This window comes from Girardinichthys multiradiatus, chromosome 4, assembly GCF_021462225.1.
Source record: "Girardinichthys multiradiatus isolate DD_20200921_A chromosome 4, DD_fGirMul_XY1, whole genome shotgun sequence".
In the NCBI taxonomy this organism is placed as follows: domain Eukaryota; kingdom Metazoa; phylum Chordata; class Actinopteri; order Cyprinodontiformes; family Goodeidae; genus Girardinichthys; species Girardinichthys multiradiatus.
Genome location: NC_061797.1, coordinates 32,130,126 through 32,155,049, shown reverse-complemented (window position 1 = coordinate 32,155,049; position 24,924 = coordinate 32,130,126). Strand labels below are relative to the sequence as shown.

Genomic DNA, 24,924 nt, shown 5'->3' with positions numbered 1-24,924 from the left:
TCAAAATGGAAGACTGTTCTGTGGTCAGATGAGTCACGATTTGAAGTTCTTTATGGAACACTGGGACGCCATGTCATCCGGACCAGAGAGGACAAGGATAACCCAAGTTGTTATCAACGCTCCGTTCAGAAGCCTGCATCACTGATGGTATGGGGTTGCATGAGTGCTTGTGGCATGGGCAGCTTGCATGTCTGGAAAGGCACCATTAATGCAGAGAACTATGTTCAGGTTCTAGAACAACATATGCTCCCATCTAGGCGTCATCTAGACCCTGCATTTTTCAACAAGATGATGCCAGACCACATTCTGCAGCAATCACAACATCATGGCTACGTAGGAGAAGGATCCGGGTACTGAAATGGCCAGCCTGCAGTCCAGATCTTTCACCTATAGAGAACATTTGGCGCATCATAAAGAGGAAGGTGCGACAAAGAAGGCCCAAGACGATTGAACAGTTAGAGGCCTGTATTAGACATGAATGGGAGAGCATTCCTATTTCTAAACTTGAGAAACTGGTCTCCTCTGTCCCCAGACGTCTGTTGAGTGTTGTAAGAAGAATGGGGGATGCCACACAGTGGTAAAAATGGCCATGTCTCAACTTTTTGGGGTTTTGTTGATGCCATGTAATTTTGAAACAACATATTTTGCCCTTAAAATAATACATTCCCTCAGTTTAAACGTTTGATCTGTGATTTGTGTTCTATTCTGAATAAAATATTAGATGTTGGCACCTCCACATCATTGCATTCAGTTTTTATTCACAATTTGTTTAGTGTCCCAACTTTTTTGGAATCCAGTTTGTAATTCCACTCTTACTTGAGAAAAATTATGGACTACTCTACCCACCTCTGTTGTGCATTGTGCATACAGTCAGAGTCATACAACAGGAAGCATGGGGAAAACCAGTCATGGTTATGCTAAAGCATAGGTTCCATCACAGAGGATGCAAATATTTTGCCCCAAAAAACATTCAAAGCTTCACGCTTTGCACGTATTCTGCTTTAGATACCTAAATTGTGTTTTAACTGAAGGATCCTATTTAGCAACTCGGGTAGTTTTCTGGGATAGTTTCCCACCCACCAGCATTACCCCTGAACCAGGACCAAATCTGACAAAAGCATGTATAAAATGGCTCTTCATTTAATGGCTCTTCTGCCTACACATTTTCACACTACCTAAGAGTAATGCTTTATTAGTCTGATTTCATGTTTTGTATTGCATTCTGGATTCTCTGGTTGGAGAACTGTGTCCCCAGACTGCAGCGGCACTCCAACAGGGTAACAACCGGCTCTGAATCAGGGGTCGTAATTTACAGAAATGGCCTGGCTTTCAGAGCTCTCAATGGAAATGTACTCAAAAAACAGCCTGGGCAGATATCCTAAGTTACAGGAAATTAAGTTCAGGATAAACAAATGTTCAGTAACCCATAGTGGAAACTTGACAATACAGTCATCTAAGAAGTATACTGGTTAAATTGTTATTGTCAAGTAATTGTCAAGTAATTGTCAAATAATCTTCATTTAAAAGCATATGAAAACATAGAAATAACTAACTGACAAAACCAGCAGAACCATAGAATATAACAAAATGTAGAATGGCAAAACTAACAGATAAAAAATAACTTACATCTATTTATTTGCAGAATAAACCAGATGCTATGTGTCATAAACCTGTCAGTACAGAAAAACCTGATGATCAATCTTACTTGATACAGACAGCTGTTTTGTTCAACTTACTGTACCTTGGGATCACCAGAGAGTGGCTGCCACCGTTGGCTTCAACCAGGTACCTTCCTGAGGACACGTTCAGGATAACACCATCTTTATACCTAAGGGGGAGAAAAAAAGATGGCTCAGCTACAGTGGGGTATATGTGTAAGCTTTGTGGTTGATATTTTTAAGTACATTTTTAGAACATTACAAGTACTATCACAATATTTTTAAGGAATAACTAAAGAGACAATGTTATATAATGATTATAATGAGATGACAGTGGTTAAGACCAACATCTTAATTTCTCACCATTTCACAACTGGCATGGGGAAGCCTTCAACAGTACAGAAGAGTTTGATGGGAGTGTTTTCAAACACAGTGTGGGATCTGAGTCTGACGAGGAACTGTGGTCCCCTGATCATAGGCTCCTCGCGCACATATTTTTCCCCCAACTTCGTTTTTACCTAAACAGGAAAAATAGGATGCCAATGAATAAACAGTTGAGGAAAACAGACCTATTTGTCTTGCTCTTGTCATTAATTACTAAAGCTGTATCCTAATTATGATGCACTGACATTTATAAAGAGACAAAGAGTTAACTTGAGATTAAATGGTTTCCTAGTTGGTTTCCTCTCTGTGTTAAAACGGAAATAAAAGTGATTCAATAAACATTACCACTTCCTGGATGCGAGCTTTTGTTTTGTGTTCATATCTTTCTTCAATGGCCTTGGAGCTGAAGAAAAACAAAGTTCAACTAATCAAAATAACTTTAGGAAAATCAAAAAAATTTCTTCAAGACACTGGATATGAGAATGCACGACCATAAGTAATGCAGTGTAACATTCTTTTTTATATATCCCTACCTTTTAATATATAGAGTGGACTTTTTATAAGGTAAATAAACAAATTTTGTCTTTTCAGCTTTAGGTAAACAATTCTGAGGTCTACAAGCTTTAACGTGGTATGTCTGTTTATTTGTCTTTTTGTTTATTTTTCTTTTTCTTTATTTGTCTGTCTGTTTGTTTATTTTTCTTTCTTTCTTTCTTTCTTTCTTTCTTTCTTTCTTTCTTTCTTTCTTTCTTTCTTTCTTTCTTTCTTTCTTTCTTTCTTTCTTTCTTTCTTTCTTCCTTCCAAAGGCCCACAAAACAAATACTATCCTGGCACAGAATCTATGCAATATTCAATAACTTGGTAAACAGTCAGTATGTAGCTGAGGAAAATTGATGTTCTTTCTGTTTGCTGTTTTCCGAAAGCTAAAGTCAACTTTCAGCTAAAAAAACACTAGGAGCAGGTACATATTATTCTGTTAGAATTTTATTCTTAAATCGATATTGGATCCCACCCCTACCAGACAAGAATGAAAGCAAAGAGGTAGAATAAAGACAGTTTATTTATTGTAAATCTGGTTTCTTTTTGATTTTGCTGTAGTGTTTTGATCAAATATTTTGCGACATGGAAGAAAAATCCCCATGGTAAAATATTGTTGCAAAGAAAAAAGCATCTTTGAACTATTTGTTTTTAATTTTTCATGAAAATAATTGTCGAATCCAGAATCAGCTTGCCAGATGTTATTTTTCACCATGTTTTTATATTTGGCCAGATATCAGCAAATATAACGGAATTAGTATGTTTATTTGAAGTAAATTCATGAAGCTACTGCTTTATTTATAATAAATTTTCAATCAAAAAGCAGTGCCGCGGCCTAATATCAACTGTTAGCATGTGTAAGCTTTACCTGCTGTATTCTTTAACCAGATATTGGCTCTCTTTGTGGTGGTATTGGTGGTCGTATATTCGTTTCAGCCGTGCTGACATTATGGTGCTGTAGATACTGTCCTGTTAGATGAGCAAAGAAAAATACAGAGACAAGAGATCGAAACAAAGCACAAAAGATTTGGGTCAGAATAAGAGACGGCTTCATAGATACAAGACCTACGCGCTTTACACACTTTAACAGATGTCTGATAAGATTCTAAAATTCCAGAAAAAGATAAATGTTAAAAAGGACATTTTCAGATTTTAGTCTTTCGAAGAGAGCTGTCTCAGTCATTTGTATGTATGGAAGATGGTCTGCTTTCAGAATTCTTTCTTAATAAGTCATGCACTCACAGGGCAGTGCTTAATATTGCAATTCATTTGTTAGTGTAAATCTAGACTTTCCGACAAAACAAAAAAAACAAACAAACTGTAAACCAGAATGCCCACTCAACTCACAACTCTGACTTAAAAAGTTGGAGGTTTCTGAACACCCTGATCACAAAATCTAATATGGCTGTCACACACGGTACTTATAGCTGCTGTAATAAACTGTTAAATACAATTTGTATTGTTTGATTAATTACCATTAAATGGTGAAGGGACAAACCAAGCAGGAACTAACTTATTTTAAATTCAATTTAATTTCCCTTTTAGATTAACAAAGTCCTTTTTTTGAAATTGCTGATGTTATACCTATACAACAACTCTATAGTACGATTACACAGATGGATAAACAATTGCATTTTTTTTTTACTATATGACTATTTTTCTCTAGCTTTTCTTTTTGAATCTTGAACGAGTAAAAAATGTCAATTGTAAAATGATATTTTATTTTACACCTAATTTCTGATTTAAAAAAAAAAAAAAACAATCCAGCAGCAGCTGAATGGCAAATCCTTGGTTATAAACTTACAGTTCACAGTGATGGCATTAAGGGGACAAAGCTTATCATTTATATGCATGCTACAGGGGTTGGACAATGAAACTGAAACCTGGTTTTAGACCACAATAATTTATTAGTATGGTGTAGGGCCTCCTTGTGTGGCCAATACAGCGTCAATTCGTCTTGGGAATGAAATATACAAGTCCTGCACAGTGGTCAGAGGGATTTTAATCCATTCTTCTTGCAGAATAGTGGCCAGGTCACTACGTGATACTGGTGGAGGAAAACGTTTCTTGACTCGCTTTTCCAAAACACCCCAAAGTGGCTCAATAATATTTAGATCTGGTGACTGTGCAGGCCATGGGAGATGTTCAACTTCACTTTCATGTTCATCAAACCAATCTTTCACCAGTCTTGCTGTGTGTATTGGTGCATTGTCATCCTGATACACGGCACCGCCTTCAGGATACAATGTTTGAACCATTGGATCCACATGGTCCTCAAGAATGGTTCAGTAGTCCTTGGCAGTGACGCGCCCATCTAGCACAAGTATTGGGCCAAGGGAATGCCATGATATGGCAGCCCAAACCATCACTGATCCACCCCCATGCTTCACTCTCGGCATGCAACAGTCTGGGTGGTACACTTCTTTGGGGCTTCTCCACACCGTAACTCTACCGGATGTGGGGAAAACAGTGAAGGTGGACTCATCAGAGAACAATACATGTTTCATATTGTCCACAGCCCAAGATTTGCGCTCCTAGCACCATTGACCCGACGTTTGGCATTGGCATGATTGACCAAAGGTTTGGCTATAGCAGCCCGGCCGTGTATATTGACCCTGTGGAGCTCCCGACGGACAGTTCTGGTGGAAAAAAGAGAGTTGAGGTGCACGTTTAATTCTGCCGTGATTTGGGCAGCCGTAGTTTTATGTTTTTTGGATACAATCCGGGTTAGCACCCGAACATCCCTTTCAGACAGCTTCCTCTTGCGTCCTCAGTTAATCCTGTTGGATGTGGTTCGTCCTTCTTGGTGGTATGCTGACATTACCCTGGATACCGTGGCTCTTGATACATCACAAAGACTTGCTGTCTTGGTCACAGATGCGCCAGCAAGACGTGCACCGACAATTTGTTCTCTTTTGAACACCCATAATGTTGTGTGCAATTGAACCTTCACACTCTGCTCTCACTGGTGCAATGTGCAATCAATGAAGACTGGCTATCAGGCTGGTCCACTTTAGCCTTGAAACCTCCCACACTAAAATGATAGGTGTTTCAGTTTCATTGTCCAACCCCTGTAGATTATTTATTATCCCTCTACCAATAGAAAAGCCTTTGGGGAATTTAAACACATGGACATTGTAACAACTCCTCCTTGAACCGCCACCTTAACATCACCTTAACGCCACCTTAACGTGGTGGAGGGGTTTGAGTGCTCAAATGATCCTAGAGGCTATGTTGTCTGGGACCTAAATGCCCCTGGTAGGGTGTCCCATGGCAAACAGGCTCTAGGTGATGGGTCAGACAAAGAGCAGTTCAAGAATCCCTCATGAGGACAAAAATATCGAGGCACGTGATGTCACCCGGTACGGCAGAGCCGGGGTCCCACCCTGGAGCCAGGCCTGGGGTCGGGACTCGCCGGAGAGCGCCTGGTGGCCGGGTTGCTCCTCGCGGGACAGGGCCGGGCCAAGCCCGAACGAGAGACGCGAGGCCATCCCCCAGTGGGCCCACCACCTGCAGGGGGAACCGTGAGGGACCGGTGCAAAGAGGATTGGGTGGCGGACGAAGGTGGAGACCTCAGCGGCCCGATCCCCGGATGCTTAGGCTGGCTCTAGGGACATGGAATGTCACCTCGCTGGGGGGGAAGGAGCCTGAGCTTGTGCGAGAGGTCGAGAGATATCAACTAGAAATAGTCGGGCTCACCTCCACGCACAGCGTGGGCTCTGGAACCCATCTCCTTGAGACGGGTTGGACTCTCTTCTAGTCTAGAGTGGCCCGTGGGGAGAGGCGGCAGGCTGGTGTGGGTTTGCTTGTTGCCACCCAGCTCAGCCGTCTAGTGTTGGGGTTTACCCCAGTGGATGAGAGGGTCGTATCCCTGCGCCTTCAGGTTGGGGATAGGTCTCGGACTGTCGTCTCGGCCTACGAGCCAAGTGGTAGTGCGGAGTACCCGGCCTTCTTGGTGTCCCTGTCGGGGGTGCTGGATAGTGCCCCCCCCAGGAACTCCATTATTCTGCTGGGGGACTTCAACGCCCATGTGGGAAACGACAGTGACACCTGGAGAGGCGTGATCGGGAGGAATGGCCTCCCCAATCTGAATCCGAGTGGAGTTTTGTTATTGGACTTCTGTGCTAGACACGGATTGCCCATAATGAACACCATGTTCAAACATAAGGGTGTCCATCAGTGCACTTGGCACCAGGACACCCTAGGCAGGAGGTTGATAATCGACTTTGTTGTCGTATCATCCGACCTTCGGCCGCACGTTATGGACACTCGGGTGAAAAGAGGGGCTGAGCTGTCCACTAATCACCACCTGGTGGTGAGTTGGATCTGTTGGAGGAGGAGAAAGCTGGACAGACTTGGCAGGCCCAAGCGCATAGTGAGCGTCTGCTGGGAACGTCTGGCAGACCCCTTGGCCAGGGATGTATTCAACTCCCACCTCCGGGAGAGCTTTGACCAGATCCCGGGGGATGTTGGAGACATAGAGTCCGAGTGGACCATGTTCTCCGCATCTATTGTCGATGCTGCTGCCCGTAGCTGCGGCCGTAAGGTCTGCGGTGCCTGTCGCGCGGCAATCCCAGAACCCGGTGGTGGACACCGGCAGTAAGGGATGCTGTCAAGTGGAAGAAGGAGTCCTATCGGCTGTGGTTGGATTGTGGGACTCCTCAGGCGGCTGACGGGTTCCGTGAGGCCAAGCGTGCTGCGGCCCGGGCTGTGGCAGAGGCAAAAACTCGGGCCTGGGAGGAGTTCGGTGAGGCCATGGAGAAGGACTACCGGTTGAACTCGAAGCGATTCTGGCAAACCGTCCGGCGCCTCAGGAGGGGGAAGCAGTGCTTCGCCAACACTGTTTATAGTGGGGGTGGGAGGCTGCTGACCTCGACTGAGGGCATTATCGGGCGGTGGAAGGAGTACTTCGAGGATCTCCACAATCCTGCCATCACGCATTCCGTGGTGGAAACAGAGGCTGGGGACTCGGGGTTGGACTCTTTCATCACCCAGGCTGAAGTCACCGAGGTGGTTAAAAAGCTCTGCGGTGGCAGGGCTTAGGGGGTGGATGAGATCTGCCCTGAGTACCTCAAATCTCTGGATGTTGTTGGGCTGTCATGGTTGACACGCCTCTTCAACATTGCGTGGCGGTCGGGGACAGTGCCTCTGGACTGGCAGACTGGGGTGGTGGTCCCCCTTCATAAGAAGGGTGACCGGAGGGTGTGTTCCAACTACAGGGGGATCACACTCCTCAGCCTCCCTGGTAAGGCCTATGCCAGGGTATTGGAGAGGAGAGTCCAGCCGATAGTCGAACCTCGGCTTCAGGAGGAGCAGTGTGGTTTTCGTCCCGGCCGTGGAACACTGGACCAGCTCTATACCCTCTACAGGGTGCTCGAGGGTTCATGGAAGTTTGCCCAACCGGTTCACATGTGTTTTGTGGACCTGGAGAAGGCATTCGACTGTGTCCCTCGTGATGCCCTGTGGGGGGTGCTCCAGGAGTATGGAATCGGGGGGCCTTTACTAGGGGCCATCCGGTCCCTGTACGAGCGGAGCAGGAGTTTGGTCCGCATTGCCGGCACTAAGTCGGACCTGTTCCCGGTGCATGTTGGACTCCGGCAGGGCTGCCCTTTGTCACCGGTCCTGTTCATAACTTTTATGGACAGGATTTCTAGATGCAGCCAAGGGCTGGAGGGGCTCTGGTTTGGCGACCAGTGAATTTTGTCTCTTCTTTTTGCAGATGACGTGGTCCTGCTGGCCCCCTCTAGCCACGACCTACAGCATGCGCTGTGGCGGTTCGCAGCCGAGTGTGAAGCGGCTGGGATGAAGATCAGCTCCTCCACATCATGGTTCTCGACCGGAAAAGGGTGGCCTGTCCTCTTCAGGTTGGAGGGAAGTTCCTGCCTCAAGTGCAGGAGTTTAAGTATCTCGGGGTCTTGTTCACGAGTGAGGGAAAAATGGAGCGGGAGATCGACAGACGGATCGGTGCGGCTGCCACAGTAATGGGGGCACTGTGCCGGTCCGTTGTGGTGAAGAGAGAGCTGAGCCGAAAAGCAAAGCTCTCAATTTACCGGTCCGTCTATGTTCCTACTCTCACGTATGGCCATGTACTTTGGGTCATGACCGAAAGAACGAGATCCTGGATACAAGCGGCGGCGGAAATGAGCTTCCTCCATAGGGTGGCCAGGCACTCCCTTAGAGATAGGGTGAGGAGCTCGGCCATCCGGGAGGGGCTCCGAGTAGAGCCACTACTCCTCCACATCGAGAGGAGCCAGTTGAGGTGGCTCGGGCATCTATACCGGATGCCTCCTGGACGCCTCCCTCGGGAGGTGTTCCAGGCACGTCCCACCGGGAGGAGGCCCAGGGGACGGCCCAGGACACGCTGGAGGGACTATGTCTCTCGGCTGGCCTTGGAACACCTTGGGCTCCCCCCGGAGGAGCTGGAGGAGGTGTCTGGGGAGAGGGACGTCTGGGCGTCTCTGCTGAGTCTCTGCGACCCGGTCCCGGATAAGCGGAAGATGACGAGTATGAGTACGACTTTGTAACAATCCAGCAAATCTTAACTCACACTCAAAAAAAAAGTACTAGCTTGTTTAATGGGTAGAAGTGACACTTTGATTTAGACACAGGAAATAAAACAAAAGGCATGACTGTGGACCACTGTTCATGAACAAGATGCACCAAATGTCAACTAAAATATTTAGCTTAAATTTTTGTTGTTCCAATTTCACCATATTAACTCTGCTCTTTGGCATCATAATAATTATTTATTAAAGAAGAATGTTAGTCTGCTAGAGACATGTGAAATGATAGCAGAGCCTTATTCTAAGCTCAAGTGAATTTTCAAAGATCGTTTAAATGGGATATAAAAAGGATGAAGACCATGGAATTATTATATGTTAAAAAGAACATTTTAAATTATAGATGTGATGTAAAAAATGCCATACTGTTTTCACTGACCAGTAACATAAGGTTATGACAAACATTTGCTTTCCAACCAATGTCTTGTTGTTTTTACTAAAGAGTAATTATTTCACGACAACCATCAAAGCATTTGTTTTACATCCCTTTAAAGCCCACAGAGACCAGAGAGAAGTTCAGAAGAAATTTGAAGCACACATTCCTGTTCCCATACCTTTGAGATGCACTTTGCAGCTTAAGTGTCATCTCTGCAATCACTAAACCCAAGTTCAGCTTACTTCTAATGCCCCAAATCTGCCAGTCAAGCATACAATATTACCATATCATTTTCAAACGTTTTGTCTATAAGTTTAACACAGGATGTTAGCTGCTACAAAAGCAAAATAGTTCCTGTTAAAATGCACTTTTTAAAATGCATATTTTTGCTCTCCTGAATTCCTGAAAAAAAGGTCAGGAACAAAGTTGGTAAAATATTTGTTGAATTTAGAGAGACTAAGCAAATGCCAAGAAAAAAAAAACAATCACAGCAGTACATTTAAACCAGTTTTCCAACAGTAATTCAGAGTAGTACCATTAAAATCCAGGAAAGTCTGACTAATTCCTCGTGAGCAAGTAGAGCTTTTTGTATTACATAGCCAATGTTAAGCAAGCAAATATTTTAAGCCTAAAGGTAAAAGAAGCATGAAATTCAATTCAAATTTGGCTTACTACTCTTTCTTTGCAGGGCATGCTCTTGTTCCATAACTTCTGCACTTTAGTGGCTCTGTCAGCCAAGCCTTTACTGTAACAGCCAAAAGAAACCCATCTGTAACTGTAAACCTCCAGTACTCTCAACCATAACCATACAAAGCAATGGGATGCAATTCAGATGCAAAAACGTGCTATAAACCAAGATGAAATTGTTGAAGAAAAAAGCTAAATTTATGTCATTTTAGATGTTTGAAGTACACACTAACAGCTAGTAAATAAACAGCTTTTGTTGGCTATTATAGTTGTCCAGTTTGTGTTTAACTTGACTAATTTGGGTTACAACAATAAATACAGAGATGTTTTCTCCCTCTCTGCTGACCAAAACAAACCACCTGTCCAATAAATGAGAGACAAGGTGTTTAAAGGAGTACTCCATTACTAATTTCTTACACTTGCAAAGCCATATTCTTTCATTCATCACTTTTAAGTATCATTAGCAGCAGTAAAGGATCATAAAACATCTCTTGGCTGTGCTCTCTTCAATCCTGTCTCGCTGATCCTACCTGCTACTAATGGGTTTGAAATGAAGATGGGTCATAAGACTAACAATACAGAAGAGGTAAGAGCAGGAAACATGCTTTAAAAATGTTTTTCTTACCACTTGAGATTTTCTTTTCAGCGACTTCGGTTATCAACCTGAATCCACAGGGAGTCAACCTAAACCAAGTTCTGTACAAGGCCAAGAGAACCACCACCCGACTCCAGCTGGCCCCCACCAGCCTGTCCCCAAGGCCTTATAAGGAGGTAAAACTGCCTATATATAACTAGTATCCTTCGAGACATAGCTACTAAAACCAGTTAGCTATTTGATTAGCAGAAACTATTAAATTTTACATCTGCAAGAATGTTATTCAAAGAGTAATGATATTTAAGTAGTTCACCAAGCATAACAGTTAGATCAGGCAAAACATAACATTTCATCAGTTATGGGAGGGGAACATTTGCTATTTATTTAAATTGAACTTTATAGCTGTTTAACTTTGAGTTTTGAATATAGCGGCACACTGCATCGGGCTCCTGCTCTTAGAATTTTCTCCATCTGCATTAAAGAACATTTTGAGAAGCTGCGTCGCATGCTGAACTTTGGTCATGGTCTATTTATAAAACTAGCTACAGTTACAACTCGACTATTCCTGACGCTGTAGAGGAGCTGTTACACAGACTGCACGTCTGAGACAAAATCATGTGAGGGAACAACATGCGGCAACATTAAGCAGCCTGAGAAGGAGTGTGTGATGTCTGAATGACGTAGAGATATGGAAGTGTGCAGAAGAGACAACGGAAACAACTAATAACAGTTCCGTATTTTACATAAGAGAAGAATATTTTCTTTTTCAAGTGAAGAAATGACACCTTGGGAAATCTATATTTACTTTTGACTGCTTAATTACCTTATTATTATGTGTTTATTACTCTGCACGTTTATGTACACCCTGACAAAAAAATTATTTTATTCTGTTTTTTACCCAAATAAATCTTCCCATTTAAAGAAAAGAACTTGGTCTTCCTTTTCTTTTTCTTTTTCTTTTTTTTTTTTTTTTTTTTTTTTGTAGTTTGAAAGCATGCTTGTTTTGGTTAATGCCTATAATTGTATAAATAGTATAACCGTGTACATATTTAGACATTTTTAAATGTGCCTAAACATTCTTTGAAGGGCGTTTGTTTTTAAAGTTCAATCAGAGAACCTATCCGAACCTGGTTGAAAACGGGTTCGAAGCAGCCACCGGGACAAGGATCGCACTAAACCAAGCCGCCCCGGCAGTGGTTCTGCAAGCATAATGACGCATGATGTGTTTACGAAGCCCACGATTGGCTGAGCTAACAAAGCCGGTAGTTCAGTGCCGGTGGGACAAAAACAACACTCTCTTTCGGCAAAGCAGTATGCAGACCTAATCCTAGTCAAACCGAGATCTCAAGCACGAAGTCCTCCATATTCACAAGGTGAGGTTTGTTGTAAGTTGTTTTTTTTTTTTGTAAATTAGGGTTTAGCATTTTGTTCCGTGTTAAAATGTCGGATACTTTATGATCACTAAACAAACAGGTCACGTTTCACTGCGTCGTGATTTTGACCTAATTAGAGAGTCCATTTGGATTAAATATGCTTTTATTGAGATTTGTTATATACTCATTGTTTTAATCCCGTCCAAATCACCTAGACATGTTCGTGAACATTCATTAAATGTTTACGGAGTCTTCAAGGACTGGATAAAAAGGTCTACTGCATACTGTGCACGGGCTTTTAATCGGGGTTTATTTTTATTTTGCGTTTTGTGTAAAACTAGAAAGGTTTACGAATGGTGGAGAAAGGGCGTAATTTTGTCTTCCTTAGAGGTGTCGTTAGTTAATTCCTGGGGTTTTCGTTTCTTTGCCAACTAAACTGGAAATCCTCCCAACCCACTTAAAGGTTCTCATTGGGTTTATGTGAGAAGAGGGACTAGGTCATCTCTCAGGTCAAGTTTGGGTCGTTTACTGCTCTGCTAAACAGTGCTGTACTGTCGGTCCCCACTGGCTCCCGTCTTAATCCTTGTAACCTCTAGTGGTCCAACTAGCTAACTAACCAGTGAGGTTGGAATCCTCTCATTTTAATTTGTAGATGGCTTTTTGTTTATGTATTGATTCTGCATCATTTAATTGAGAATCCTTTTCATTCCTCTGCACAAAAAACTGATGAGAAAATGGCAAACCTGAACATGTCATTTGGGATCCAAAAACAAAAGACTAGGATATATTTTTTTACACCTTATACCTTTTGCATCAGTTATTACACTTGTATTAAACTAGCTTTCCTGGCAAGAAAACATTAGTGTTACAACCACAGTCCAGTTACTGGTTTTGGACAGCCTACAGTAATGTAACCCTTTGAATATGTTGAAGACACGCCTTCTCTTTGGGTTATATTATAAAATATTGTAAATATTCATATGAGTTCATGCTTTTGTGGCTTTAACTTTAAAAGGTTTTGAGTTGGAAAATTCAGTTACAATAAGATCAATATTTAAAAGTATATGTAAAAGCAAATAAACCTTTGCTTTATTTGCTTTTAATTTTAGTAAGAAACTGTTTTACAGGAAAATGGGAACTGTGTTGAGATTCCACTTCTGTAAATAAAATGGGTTAGGTTCCTGTTTAGTAAACTAGTCCAACTCTGCTCTGATCTTTCAGCTATGCTTTGTGTTATGTGTGTATCTAAGGTGATAGAGATTCTTTCACGTGGTCTTTATAACCACTTTTACCAGTTAAAAGACCCACTTCTCCTTAAGTCATTGTTGGGCATGCTCCTGTAAGTCTTGCCTATAAGGTCAGTTTTAATGAGATCCATCAGAGTACATTAATTATTCTTCAAGAGTAATTTTATCACCTTAGTTTTATGTTGGTGTGGTTTTAATGTTGCATGAGTCAAATATTTGGATTTTGATGAATCTGTCCCATCTTGTTTTAGGTCAGCCATGAGACTCTACTTCCCTCTACTGGTCTGCCTGGCAGCAGCTCTGTCCACTGCTGCCATTTCTTCACCACTGTAAGAACAGACAGATAAGAAATGATGAAAACTGCTTGCCTGCATCTTTTTTTTTATTGCTTTCTGTGCATATGCTGTCACTAAATGCATGTTGTTCTCATTTTAAATGAAAAATAATAGGGAGAAACTTAACAATGTCAATGCGTTTCAGCAATTTATGGACCAAACTGATCTTGACACAACAGTGGCCCAACACCTTCTGTTCTGTGAGTTTCTGTTTGTTTTGCTTGTCATTTTATTAGTATTCATCATTTATGGAATTTGTACTGAATTTGTTTTGTTCTTGGTTGAGACAAATTACTTATTTCAGAATAAATGCATTTATCACCAAACATAAAATTCAGTTCTGACTTTCACAGAAAATGTTAAATAACACGAAAAAAAAAAAAAAAAAAAGTTTTATTTTTGTTCAGTTTATTTGATCTAAGCGGCAACAATTTACAACAACTGTCATCTCAAGCCACTTTATAAGACAAACACGACTCATTCATATCCAGAAATATATGATAAAACCGGTCATATAGATTTTGACTGTTGGCAGCAGCAGGAATAATATATATTTCGACAGACCAAGACTCCAGTGTCGGAGAGCTTTATGGAGTTATCAGCAATACTTGTTCAAATTAAATGAATTATATCTCTGATTTGCTTGTTCAAAATCTCCATGTTCAGTAAAAGACAATGTTGTTATGTTCCTGTAAATGCTCACATTTGAATTTGTGATTCATCTCATCTGTTCTTTAGTTAAAACAGGAACTCCCCCAATGTTACAGCAACCAAAGTCATGTGAGGAATTAACATTGTTGTCAAGGAAGTATCAGGCGTTGTCGAGATAAACGAAAGCCCCTAGTGATCTATTGTGAAATCACAAGATTTTGTCGGCAGAGTGGTTTGCTGAGGCAGCATTTTTCAGATTCAAGTAATAACATGACTCACACATCTCTTTGTGGGACTGTTGACAGTACCTTTTCTACTTCTTGCACGGTTAGGTTTTTTGATTGTGTTTGGAGACAAAATCAGGCACAATCCAAAGAAAAATTTGGTACGTTAGCAGCAATGTGTAGTTAGTGGGAATCTTCATCAATTTCATGTTGTATTTTGGTTTAGGGTGTTTCAGCTTAAGACCAAGGGAGTTTCTTGTTGTTTAGGGAGGCCTTGCAGATATTTATGTCACTGCACACAATGAAATATATATTAATACCAAAATTTCAAAGGTGTATGCACAATCAAATTAAAATTTCTCATGCTTGGTTAGGTAAAGCTAATTAGTGACATATATAATAGTTTGAAATGATCTGTTTCAGCAATAATTTAAGCTCTAACCTGAATACACTTCAAACGATTGCTAACTTCAGCTCCTTTTTGGTAAAGGCAAAGTTAGTCATTATTATTATTATTTCCATCAGTAATAGTGTATTTTTTTATTAAGTTATTTCTTTATTTGCATTGTTAAATATTTGTTTATCACATTTCAGGTGGAGCATCATTGCCATCCCAACTTTAGTTACTGGACGCTTCATGGACTGTGGTAAGAATCTGCATCTTAGTTTTAAACAGAGCTGTAACTAACGATTATTTTGCTACTCAATTAATTTGTTGTCTGTTTTTTCGATTAACTAATTAATAATTGGATAGTAAAAGGTTCCTAAAAGGAGATTTTTTTTACAGAATTTGAACCAGGTAAAGCTAAAGCTATGCCACTTGAGGAATTCTAGATAGAGCATATTTACAAACAAAGAAGGTTTTTTTTTACCTTAAATGCAAAATATATATATTCTTTGTACAGTTTTGTCTAAATCACTGCTCTCAGTGTGTTGTTCTTTCAGCAAATGACATGTTTTAGAGTCTGCATTCTCCAGTTAATGATTATGCGATTCATTAACAAAATTATTTCAGTACTCAATTTATCCAAATAATCCAATTCTTTCAGCCCTAGTTTTAAATGCCACCCTGTTGTTTTCTAGACAACTCCTTACCCTTATGGAAAGAAAACATTGTAAACAAAATGTAGCTTAAAAGCCTTTGCCTCTGTAACAAAGCTCCCTAAAGCTTCGAAACATGGCTTCAGCTAGGCGATAGGGCTACAATGGTACATGTACAGGTCCTTCTCATAATATTAGCATATTGTGATAAAGTTCATTATTTTCCATAATGTAATGATGAAAATTTAACATTCATATATTTTAGATTCATTGCACACTAACTGAAATATTTCAGGTCTTTTATTGTCTTAATACGGATGATTTTGGCATACAACTCAAGAAAATCCAAAATTCCTATCTCACAAAATTAGCATATCATTAAAAGGGTCTCTAAACGAGCTATGAACCTAATCATCTGAATCAACGAGTTAACTCTAAACACCTGCAAAAGATTCCTGAGGCCTTTAAAACTCCCAGCCTGGTTCATCACTCAAAACCCCAATCATGGGTAAGACTGCCGACCTGACTGCTGTCCAGAAGGCCACTATTGACACCCTTAAGCAAGAGAGTAAGACACAGAAAGAAATTTCTGAACGAATAGGCTGTTCCCAGAGTGCTGTATCAAGGCACCTCAGTGGGAAGTCTGTGGGAAGGAAAAAGTGTGGCAGAAAACGCTGCACAACGAGAAAAGGACCCTGAGGAAGATTGTGGAGAAGGGCCGATTCCAGACCTTGGGGGACCTGCGGAAGCAGTGGACTGAGTCTGGAGTAGAAACATCCAGAGCCACCGTGCACAGGCGTGTGCAGGAAATGGGCTACAGGTGCCGCATTCCCCAGGTCAAGCCTCTTTTGAACCAGAAACAGCGGCAGAAGCGCCTGACCTGGGCTACAGAGAAGCAGCACTGGACTGTTGCTCAGTGGTCCAAAGTACTTTTTTCGGATGAAAGCAAATTCTGCATGTCATTCGGAAATCAAGGTGCCAGAGTCTGGAGGAAGACTGGGGAGAAGGAAATGCCAAAATGCCAGAAGTCCAGTGTCAAGTACCCACAGTCAGTGATGGTCTGGGGTGCCGTGTCAGCTGCTGGTGTTGGTCCACTGTGTTTTATCAAGAGCAGGGTCAATGCAGCTAGCTATCAGGAGATTTTGGAGCACTTCATGCTTCCATCTGCTGAAAAGCTTTATGGAGATGAAGATTTCATTTTTCAGCACGACCTGGCACCTGCTCACAGTGCCAAAACCACTGGTAAATGGTTTACTGACCATGGTATCACTGTGCTCAATTGGCCTGCCAACTCTCCTGACCTGAACCCCATAGAGAATCTGTGGGATATTGTGAAGAGAACGTTGAGAGACTCAAGACCCAACACTCTGGATGAGCTAAAGGCCGCTATCGAAGCATCCTGGGCCTCCATAAGACCTCAGCAGTGCCACAGGCTGATTGCCTCCATGCCACGCTGCATTGAAGCAGTCATTTCTGCCAAAGGATTCCCGACCAAGTATTGAGTGCATAACTGTACATGATTATTTGAAGGTTGACGTTTTTTGAAATATGCTAATTTTGTGAGATAGGAATTTTGGGTTTTCATGAGCTGTATGCCAAAATCATCCGTATTAAGACAATAAAAGACCTGAAATATTTCAGTTAGTGTGCAATGAATCTAAAATATATGAATGTTAAATTTTCATCATGACATTATAGAAAATAATGAACTTTATCACAATATGCTAATATTTTGAGAAGGACCTGTATTTGTCTTGAACCGACATGGTATAGATGTCACTGGCTATTTTTATATTGCTTTTTTAAGTGCCATCAAACATCTAGGAAAGGCTTTAGGTGCCTCAGACAGTGTGGTTCCAAACGAAAATGCCTTTTCTATGTGTTAATGGAATTAACAGGAAAAAAAGTTAAATTAAACAACTTTATGAAGCTTCACTCATGATTTCTTTTTTTTATTAAAACAGTGTTTTTGCATCAAACATTATTTGCAAACCTGAGAACAGAGAAATAAAACACAGGGAGGCAAGAGGCAGCCTAGAAAGTCTGTCGGCTCTGTGAATGTGTCTTTATCCACTATTTTGCAGCAGAGGAAATATAGTTCTGTTTTACTGACATCTCCACAATGGCCACTTATCAAAGGATCCAACACATTTCCTATAACTTGTTTGTTTTTGCTGCTGTAACATACCTATACTGAACTGTATCTCCAAAACCCAGGTAGCATTGGTCATTTGATAGTATGTGCAACAGCTGAAAAGAAGAAACCTATGTGAAGCAAATATCTTGATAAAATAAGGAGGAAAAAAAGGAAGCCCCTGACAAACATCTCTTCAGTTCAGTGTTGTTAAGTTTGATTTGATGTATATTTTTGTCATCTCTTTCTGTGTTTCAGGCCTGATAAAGGGAATAACTGCAATTCTTCGTGGCATTTCAATTCTTCTGAAATAGAGGTATAGCACTGCTCTGATCATTCTCTGTAACACTGCAACCTTCCAGGAACCAGAATTAAAACATTTCCTTTGAATACTAAGATATTGGCTTTGTAATCCTAAAACTATTTTGAAAAGGTTAATAAAATGATAAATTACTATTTTCTCTACTGACAATAAACCATGTTTTAATGGATAAAATAAATGTGTTTTTGTTACGTTTGTTTTCAGGACCTGCTCCCAGACATGAAGAAGAGTTGGCCAGACCTTCTCAACCCATCTTCTGTTCAGTTCTGGTACGTCATATCATATAAGTTAGCACATTTTTTTTTTTTTTTAAATAGTTGGTTTTCTTGTTTGCCTGTTTGTGGTTTCATCTTTTCAAACTGTATCTTTATGCTATTTTAATACATGTCCAGTTATTATTATTAATATTATTATTATTAGGGATACTTTCTATGTGTATTTTTTATGTAACATTTTGTAGATTTGGATATATTAATTGTGATGCTTAACAACTTAACTTAGCTGCTTTGCAGTACTTTGCTTTACATTAACATCGTATTTCAAAATCTAATTGATAAATCATCAATTAGCTCTTAAAATAGATAGTATTTCAGGAGTAGAATATACCTACTATTCCTAGCAGTCATTCAAAAATAATACATGGGATATTTCACTGCTTTTTATAGCCTCTGGATCCTTTTAGTTGTGGGTTTTGAATCGCATCCCAGGTTCTTCACCTGGATTTAGTTAAGGTTAAAACTCCTTAGTAAAATTAAGGTATCTTGTGTTTACAATGTGATTTTAAGTTATCTATAATCCAGTCTAGGTTTCTCTATTGTACTTCCTACCTGATCTTTTTTGTTAAAATGTACTTAAAAAAGGCTTTTGCTACATGTTGGAGAAGATAGATTTAGCAATATACCTGTGCAGATTCTCAGTCATCCGAGTCATGGATGAACCAAAGTCCAGTTGCCTCTGATTAAAGCCAGTTGTAATTTTGCAAAATATTGTTTTGTGATATATGGAAGAAAACCAAAAATTGTTTAAATGATTTATGCTAAATATGTTCTTAGTCTTGAAAAAACTGAAGGGAAAAATCTATAAAAATGTTTTCTGGCAAAGTATGGAATTTTGAAATTGCAAATGTATGGGAACTTTGCCATTGTTTTCCACATTAACATTCAACTAATCTGGATGTATTATTGTTTTGTGTTTCCATCAGTCAAATTAATTAGCTTTTGCTTTTTGTCAGGAAGTACGAGTGGTCTAAACATGGAACATGTGCAGCTGAAGCAGCTTCACTGAATAGTCAACATAAATACTTCAGCAAGGCCCTGGAATTATATCATAAGGTGGATTTAAACAGGTACGGGTTACTTACGTATTCTGCACATCTGCCTCACACAAGCTTTGTCATACAGAAGCAACGTTTCTTTATTTAGTTCTTTGAATTGTTGTGATTTATATGCTTTTTGTTACCTTGTTATGCTCGCTGTCCTGTGCTTCACTTATTTTATGTTTCTGTGGATAACACCCAACATCATCTTAAGTGATCATCTGTACATGTCTTCTTGCAGCATGCTAATGAAGTTTAATATTACCCCCTCTGACAAATACTACACAGTAAGTTTATCTGTATTCTAGCACTGGATTTTTATGAAACTACATTCTGTTTGAAATAACTCTGACAGTTATTTATTCTCTTGCGACTCTTGCAGTTTTCAGAAATTGAGGAAGGGATGACAAATTTCTATGGCGTGAAACCTAAGATCCAATGTGTGCATCCATCAAAGGTATAGACAGCTTATTTTTCTTTAAATAATAAAACAATAAAACAGACAATTATTTTCAGACTTGTATAGGGTGCTTCTATTATACAATAAGTAGGTTCACAGTTTTTGTTTTTTGTCGACAGAACTCTGAGCCCCAGGTCTTGGGACAGATTGAGATCTGTTTTGATGCTGACTTCTCTCTGCTGGACTGTGAGAAACATTTTACCATCAGCACTTTTTCAAGAGGACCCTGGGACCATCCCCTTGGTGTTACCAAACCATCTGGACTCAGCGTGTGTTCCTATGACATACCAGTTTATTACCCTCCTATCCCTTAAGTGCAAACATGCTCAAACTGAGGAGCTTTAGCACACTAAATATCTTCTTTTACCGTTTTCATGCACAAAATAATACCAATTAGGTTTTTGTTTGTTTGTTGTAAATGCATTGTAATTTAGCGCTTACACTAATAAATAACCTATTTCACTTGAATACACAGCAAATAATGAAGCATGCACACGGAAACTAAGATGCTGTTCTACATTAAGGTATAACTAGTTTACATTCCTGTTTTAATAAAAACCCCTTTATCCTCACAATGTTTGTAAGGTGATAGTAGGGTTGTTGATAGACTTTATTTGGTTATCAAAATTCAAGTTTGAGTCCATGATGACACTGAGGATTTTTGCTTGCTGTGGGCTCTTTAGCCCCATGAGGTCTATCTAGTTCTGATTACTAACCTTGCATTTTTTGGACAAAAAAAACAATTACTTTTGTCTTACTGCATTATACTGGGCGAAATTTTATTATACCTCGTGTACAATGAAACCAATTTAGCAGCTGATTTAGCAGGAAATAAAATAAGATATATAAAAAAAGACAAGACAAGTCATCAGCACAGATACTGTGGAAGATATAGTACTTCTTAATTTAAACAAGTGGGATTATACAAATGTTGAATAAAAGTAGCCTTAGAATATAGCCTTGAGTTACCCCACATATTGGGCACATCTTTGTTTGTGCTGATATATAATTACCAAATAACACAAAGTAGTTCTGCTCTGCAAACAAAATCTTAACCTGTTTAGCACAATAACAGACAATCCTGCCCACTTTTCCCAACTGTAAGTCAGAATGTTATGATCAGCTGTACTGAGCGCAGCACTTAGATTTCCCCCCACACACAAGCACTTACACACACTCACCCACACACATTGACATGCTTTAAATCTAACCAAAGATTGTCAAACATTTGTACTACAACAGTTTTGGTTTCTATTGCAAATAATTGTTTGTGCTGCTGTCATTTTATAGAAATTAATAAGAGTTTACAGATGCAATCAAAGGTTAAAAAGCCTAAAAAAATGCAAACAATAAAAATGAATGAAACTAAGTAATGTTTGGAAAAAAAGGTACAGAAATATGAATAAAGTAATTAAAAATACATTTCCAAAAATTATCAAAAATATAGATTAAGGAATAACACTATTTTTTTTTTCATCAGGGAAATTTGCATGTTTTTTCTTTTGGGGGAAGAGAAAATGGCCTTTACTTTAAAACGCACAATGCCTTACTTTGGGACTTGTTGATGTCATTCATTTGACCGTTCTCATTATTGTAATTGAGTGCCTTTTAGGTTTTTGCCAAGTAGATGAAATAAATCCATCGTTTTTCACTGCGTCCTGTATACAGGGAATGACTTAAGTTCTTTTTATTTTATGAGAAATCCTAGAAATGTTGAATAAACATGAACTGATTCATGCATAAACAGGGATTATGAATGAATCTGTTACCTGTTGGCTCAGGCTATTTTTATATGTAGCAAAGTGATTGCTTGTTAATTAATCTTTGCTGTTATGTCAAATGTTCTAAATCAGCAGTTGCACAGAGCTGTAAGTTGTTAATATAAATAAACATATCTTGTTGATTCTCTACAGCGTCATCAACGTTTTTTTTAAAAACATAAGAAATGTTTTCAATTTATAAATACAGCTTTGTGGGAAAACACAGTAGGACAATCTGACACAAAATATGACAGGGTGTTGTTAACAGTTCTCTCTTTATGTAGTATGATCCAGCATAGTTACGCTGGTATATTTAAGGCTGTCAGTCTCACAGTCTGGCTGTGAGGTATAAATATTAATGTTGTGATCTCCTTACAGAGCCTTAATCCTAATAGGACAAAGACATCAGTCCATAATCCTCAATCTCCACCCACAGCAGAGCGCAGCAGATTGACTGAACACATTTGATTACATTTTCCAATTGTCCTAAAATGCTAAAAACTGTGTACCTGATGTGACCGAAGCATGACCCAGTTCCTGTCAAACATGTGAAAATCCAACTGTGACTTCTGTGTGTCCTGGATTTGAAGATGTGTACACCCCTGTTAGAGTGAGGTGAACTTGAATCTTAATTTTAAGAGAAAACAACACATCAGGTAAACTGTGGACAGTTCATCTCAGAAACAGCAAGCAGTCCTCATTTACCCCCAGCTCTCATCAATGTGCTGTCACTGCTATGTATCACTGCTTCTGTCTCAGGTTATGCAACACTGCAGCGCTGCAAAAGCTGCTGATGTGACAGATCCAAATACCAACACAAGCGCGCGCGCACACACACACACACACACACATGCTTACTGATCAAAACAGATCACGCTGTTCCCCGTGTGATTGCTGGTCCCATTTGTGTGATCATTATTGACTGCTGCACTCAGCATTTTATTGAATTCCGTTTTTTGCATTTCGACATGTTGAAAACCCAGTCCTGTTACTAAAATACTCTTTCTAAATCTGTATGTGTGGATGCTGCGAAAAAGAAGAGTCAGCCTGGGAGAGGTTGCAGGTTTGCATCATGTGACCTCACCAGCTGTTGCTGTGTGCTGTTGGGAAAGACAGAAGGTGAAATGGAGAGAGAGAAATGGGGAGGGTTCGGGGAGCTTGCCGATGGCGCACAATGTGACTGGTGACAATCCCTTGCTTCGCAAAGAGGATGAGAGAGACAGACAGAGAGATGTAGGGGAGAGTGGAAGATAAACACAAACATGCACAGGCAGGGATGTGAGGAAGGAGCTCACGCACACCTCTCCTGATTCAGCGAAACGGATTTATTCGTCACCTCACCCCCTGCAGCCTTTTACGCAGCGAGCCTGCTGCAAAACACACAGGGCAATCCTAAAGCGAGCAGCAATCATCAGCCCTCTGCGTGGATTATCAGCTCTGTTACAACTCTCTTTCAGTAACTGGGTTTTCGCCCGCCGCAGCTGAGATCCAACCAGCGGAGAGCGCAGAGGATGGAGAAACTACAGAGAGACTGCTGCATTGAGGATGCGCCAACAGGGAAGCTGCGGGACAAATAGGAAACCTAAACGAAGAGCTGTGTTACTGCACGTCTATCTTGGGGAGCTCCCCCTCCAGCAGGGAGATGTTCATCATTATGGGATAGATGCACAGATTTGATCGTTGCTATGGATACAAGCACGCGTAAATTTACAGTGCGGAGATGGTTTTCCATCTACCTGAAGAACAAGGCAGCGCGGAACAAGAACAGCGCAGGGTTCTGTCAGCTGGAGGTTAGTCATGCTATCAGCTGGACGTCTTTACATCTGACTAGTCACAGGAGGCATGCACGTGTGGAAGGAGCTGCATCACTATTGCAATGTGTTGATGTGATGAGCTAGACAGGTTGCATTCCAAAACATAAACAAAAACAGCTGAGTTCACATCTCACTGGTGTGACTTAATTTGTTGCAGAATAATTCAGAAAGCATTGCTAGATTTTTGCCCTTCTCTCTATCTGCCAAGAACTGGAGCCTGAGGCCCAAAGGGAGATGTGTTTTGGCAGAGGGTGTGTGAGGTGGGGTGTAGGACACACTCATATAATAGGATAGATAGCACAAGGCTGAGGCAGGCAGATTGGTCAATACGAGGACCTAGACAGATTGATTCAGTTGACAGCCACAGCAGCGGAGTTCTATTTATAGCCCAAACCCATCTGCAGGGTCACAGTGTGAGGTGTCTGGTACACCTACCTACATGTCTGAGCTGGATATGCTGTAAAACATTTTGCAAGACCCTATGTTGTGAATGCTGCTAAATCAGCTTGAGTGATTTTTAGTTTGAGGGACTGTTTATCTCTCTGGATGACAGCTGTTGCTCTTCATTATGGCAACAAGTATTTATCAACCTTAAACTTTTCATTTTGTTAGGTTACATTTGCAAATTTAACATATTTTATAGGGATTTTCAGCAATAAATCAACTCATCAATCAGATGAGACCATAACAACATTTTTTGGTCTACATGCAACATGTGTGGCAAAAAACAAACACAGCAACCACCGCCACCTCCACTGAATTACGGTAGTGGCTGCATAAGGCTGTGGGAATGCTTTTCTTCAATAAGCAAAGGGAATTTGGTCAGAGTTGATGGAAAGTGCTAAATACAGAGGAATCCTGAAAGAAAACCTGTTATTGGCTGCAAAAGACTTGAGACTGGGGCAGGGGTTCAATTCTCAGCCAGAACTGTCCCATTTTGCATAATTATTGAGTGCAAGAAAAAGGATTTTAAAGTGTTTTTTACAAATAAAAAACAATGAAAATCTGAAAAAAATTACTTTGCCTTGTATTCAACCTCCTTTATTCTGATACCCTCAATTAAAATCCACTAAAACAATTTGCTTACAGAAGTCATTAATGACTATGTGTGGTGGAAAACTAACACTGCATATTACTGTTAATACAGTTCCCACAGCAAAACATGGTGGTGGCAGTATCATGCTGCTGTGAGGGCTTTCTTCAACAGAGAAAGGGAAGCTGATCAAAGTTCAGAATCAGAAAAGCTTTATTGCCAAGTACGTTTTTGGACATACAAGGAATTTGTTTTGGCGTAGGCGGTGCAATACAATACAAATTAAACAGTATAAACATATCTACAATATAATATACATATATGTGCACAGTTTTAAGTGAGTGAGAGTAAATGTAGAGTAGTATAGGATGCCACAGCGGTACAACAGTGCAGGTGATCAGTGTGCAAGTATGGCAGT

General features: G+C 40.4%; 3 protein-coding genes across 4 annotated transcripts in view; 2 read left to right on the top strand and 1 right to left on the bottom strand.

Annotated features, from left to right (window-relative positions):
* myom2b (myomesin 2b) overlaps positions 1 to 10,948 on the bottom strand; it is a 43,906-nt gene extending 32,958 nt beyond the window's left edge. Inside the window, exons 1-5 of one of the 2 annotated variants that reach the window (XM_047362899.1) lie at positions 10,828 to 10,948; positions 3,448 to 3,548; positions 2,388 to 2,445; positions 2,022 to 2,176; positions 1,742 to 1,828 (exon numbers count right to left, since the gene is read on the bottom strand). In XM_047362899.1, the coding sequence (XP_047218855.1) occupies positions 1,742 to 1,828; positions 2,022 to 2,176; positions 2,388 to 2,445; positions 3,448 to 3,527 (380 nt within the window). In that variant the 5' untranslated portion in view covers positions 3,528 to 3,548; positions 10,828 to 10,948. Of the gene's footprint in view, positions 1 to 1,741; positions 1,829 to 2,021; positions 2,177 to 2,387; positions 2,446 to 3,447; positions 3,549 to 10,187; positions 10,224 to 10,827 lie in introns of those variants that run through there. The other variant, XM_047362898.1, reaches the window with a different exon arrangement.
* Positions 10,949 to 12,021: 1,073 nt separating this feature from the next.
* rnaset2 (ribonuclease T2) lies at positions 12,022 to 21,809 on the top strand. Its single transcript, XM_047362900.1, has 10 exons — positions 12,022 to 12,170; positions 13,669 to 13,746; positions 13,898 to 13,952; positions 15,222 to 15,274; positions 18,061 to 18,118; positions 18,329 to 18,393; positions 19,356 to 19,469; positions 19,681 to 19,726; positions 19,822 to 19,896; positions 20,019 to 21,809. Exons 2-10 carry the CDS (start codon positions 13,676 to 13,678, stop codon positions 20,211 to 20,213), a joined length of 732 nt encoding a protein of 243 aa, XP_047218856.1. The 5' UTR covers positions 12,022 to 12,170; positions 13,669 to 13,675; the 3' UTR covers positions 20,214 to 21,809.
* Positions 21,810 to 22,787: 978 nt separating this feature from the next.
* Positions 22,788 to 24,924, top strand: part of rps6ka2 (ribosomal protein S6 kinase, polypeptide 2) — a 28,089-nt gene continuing 25,952 nt past the window's right edge. The window contains exon 1 of the mRNA XM_047364146.1: positions 22,788 to 23,449. Within this exon, the coding sequence (XP_047220102.1) occupies positions 23,345 to 23,449 (105 nt within the window). The 5' untranslated portion in view covers positions 22,788 to 23,344. The remainder of the gene's footprint in view (positions 23,450 to 24,924) is intronic.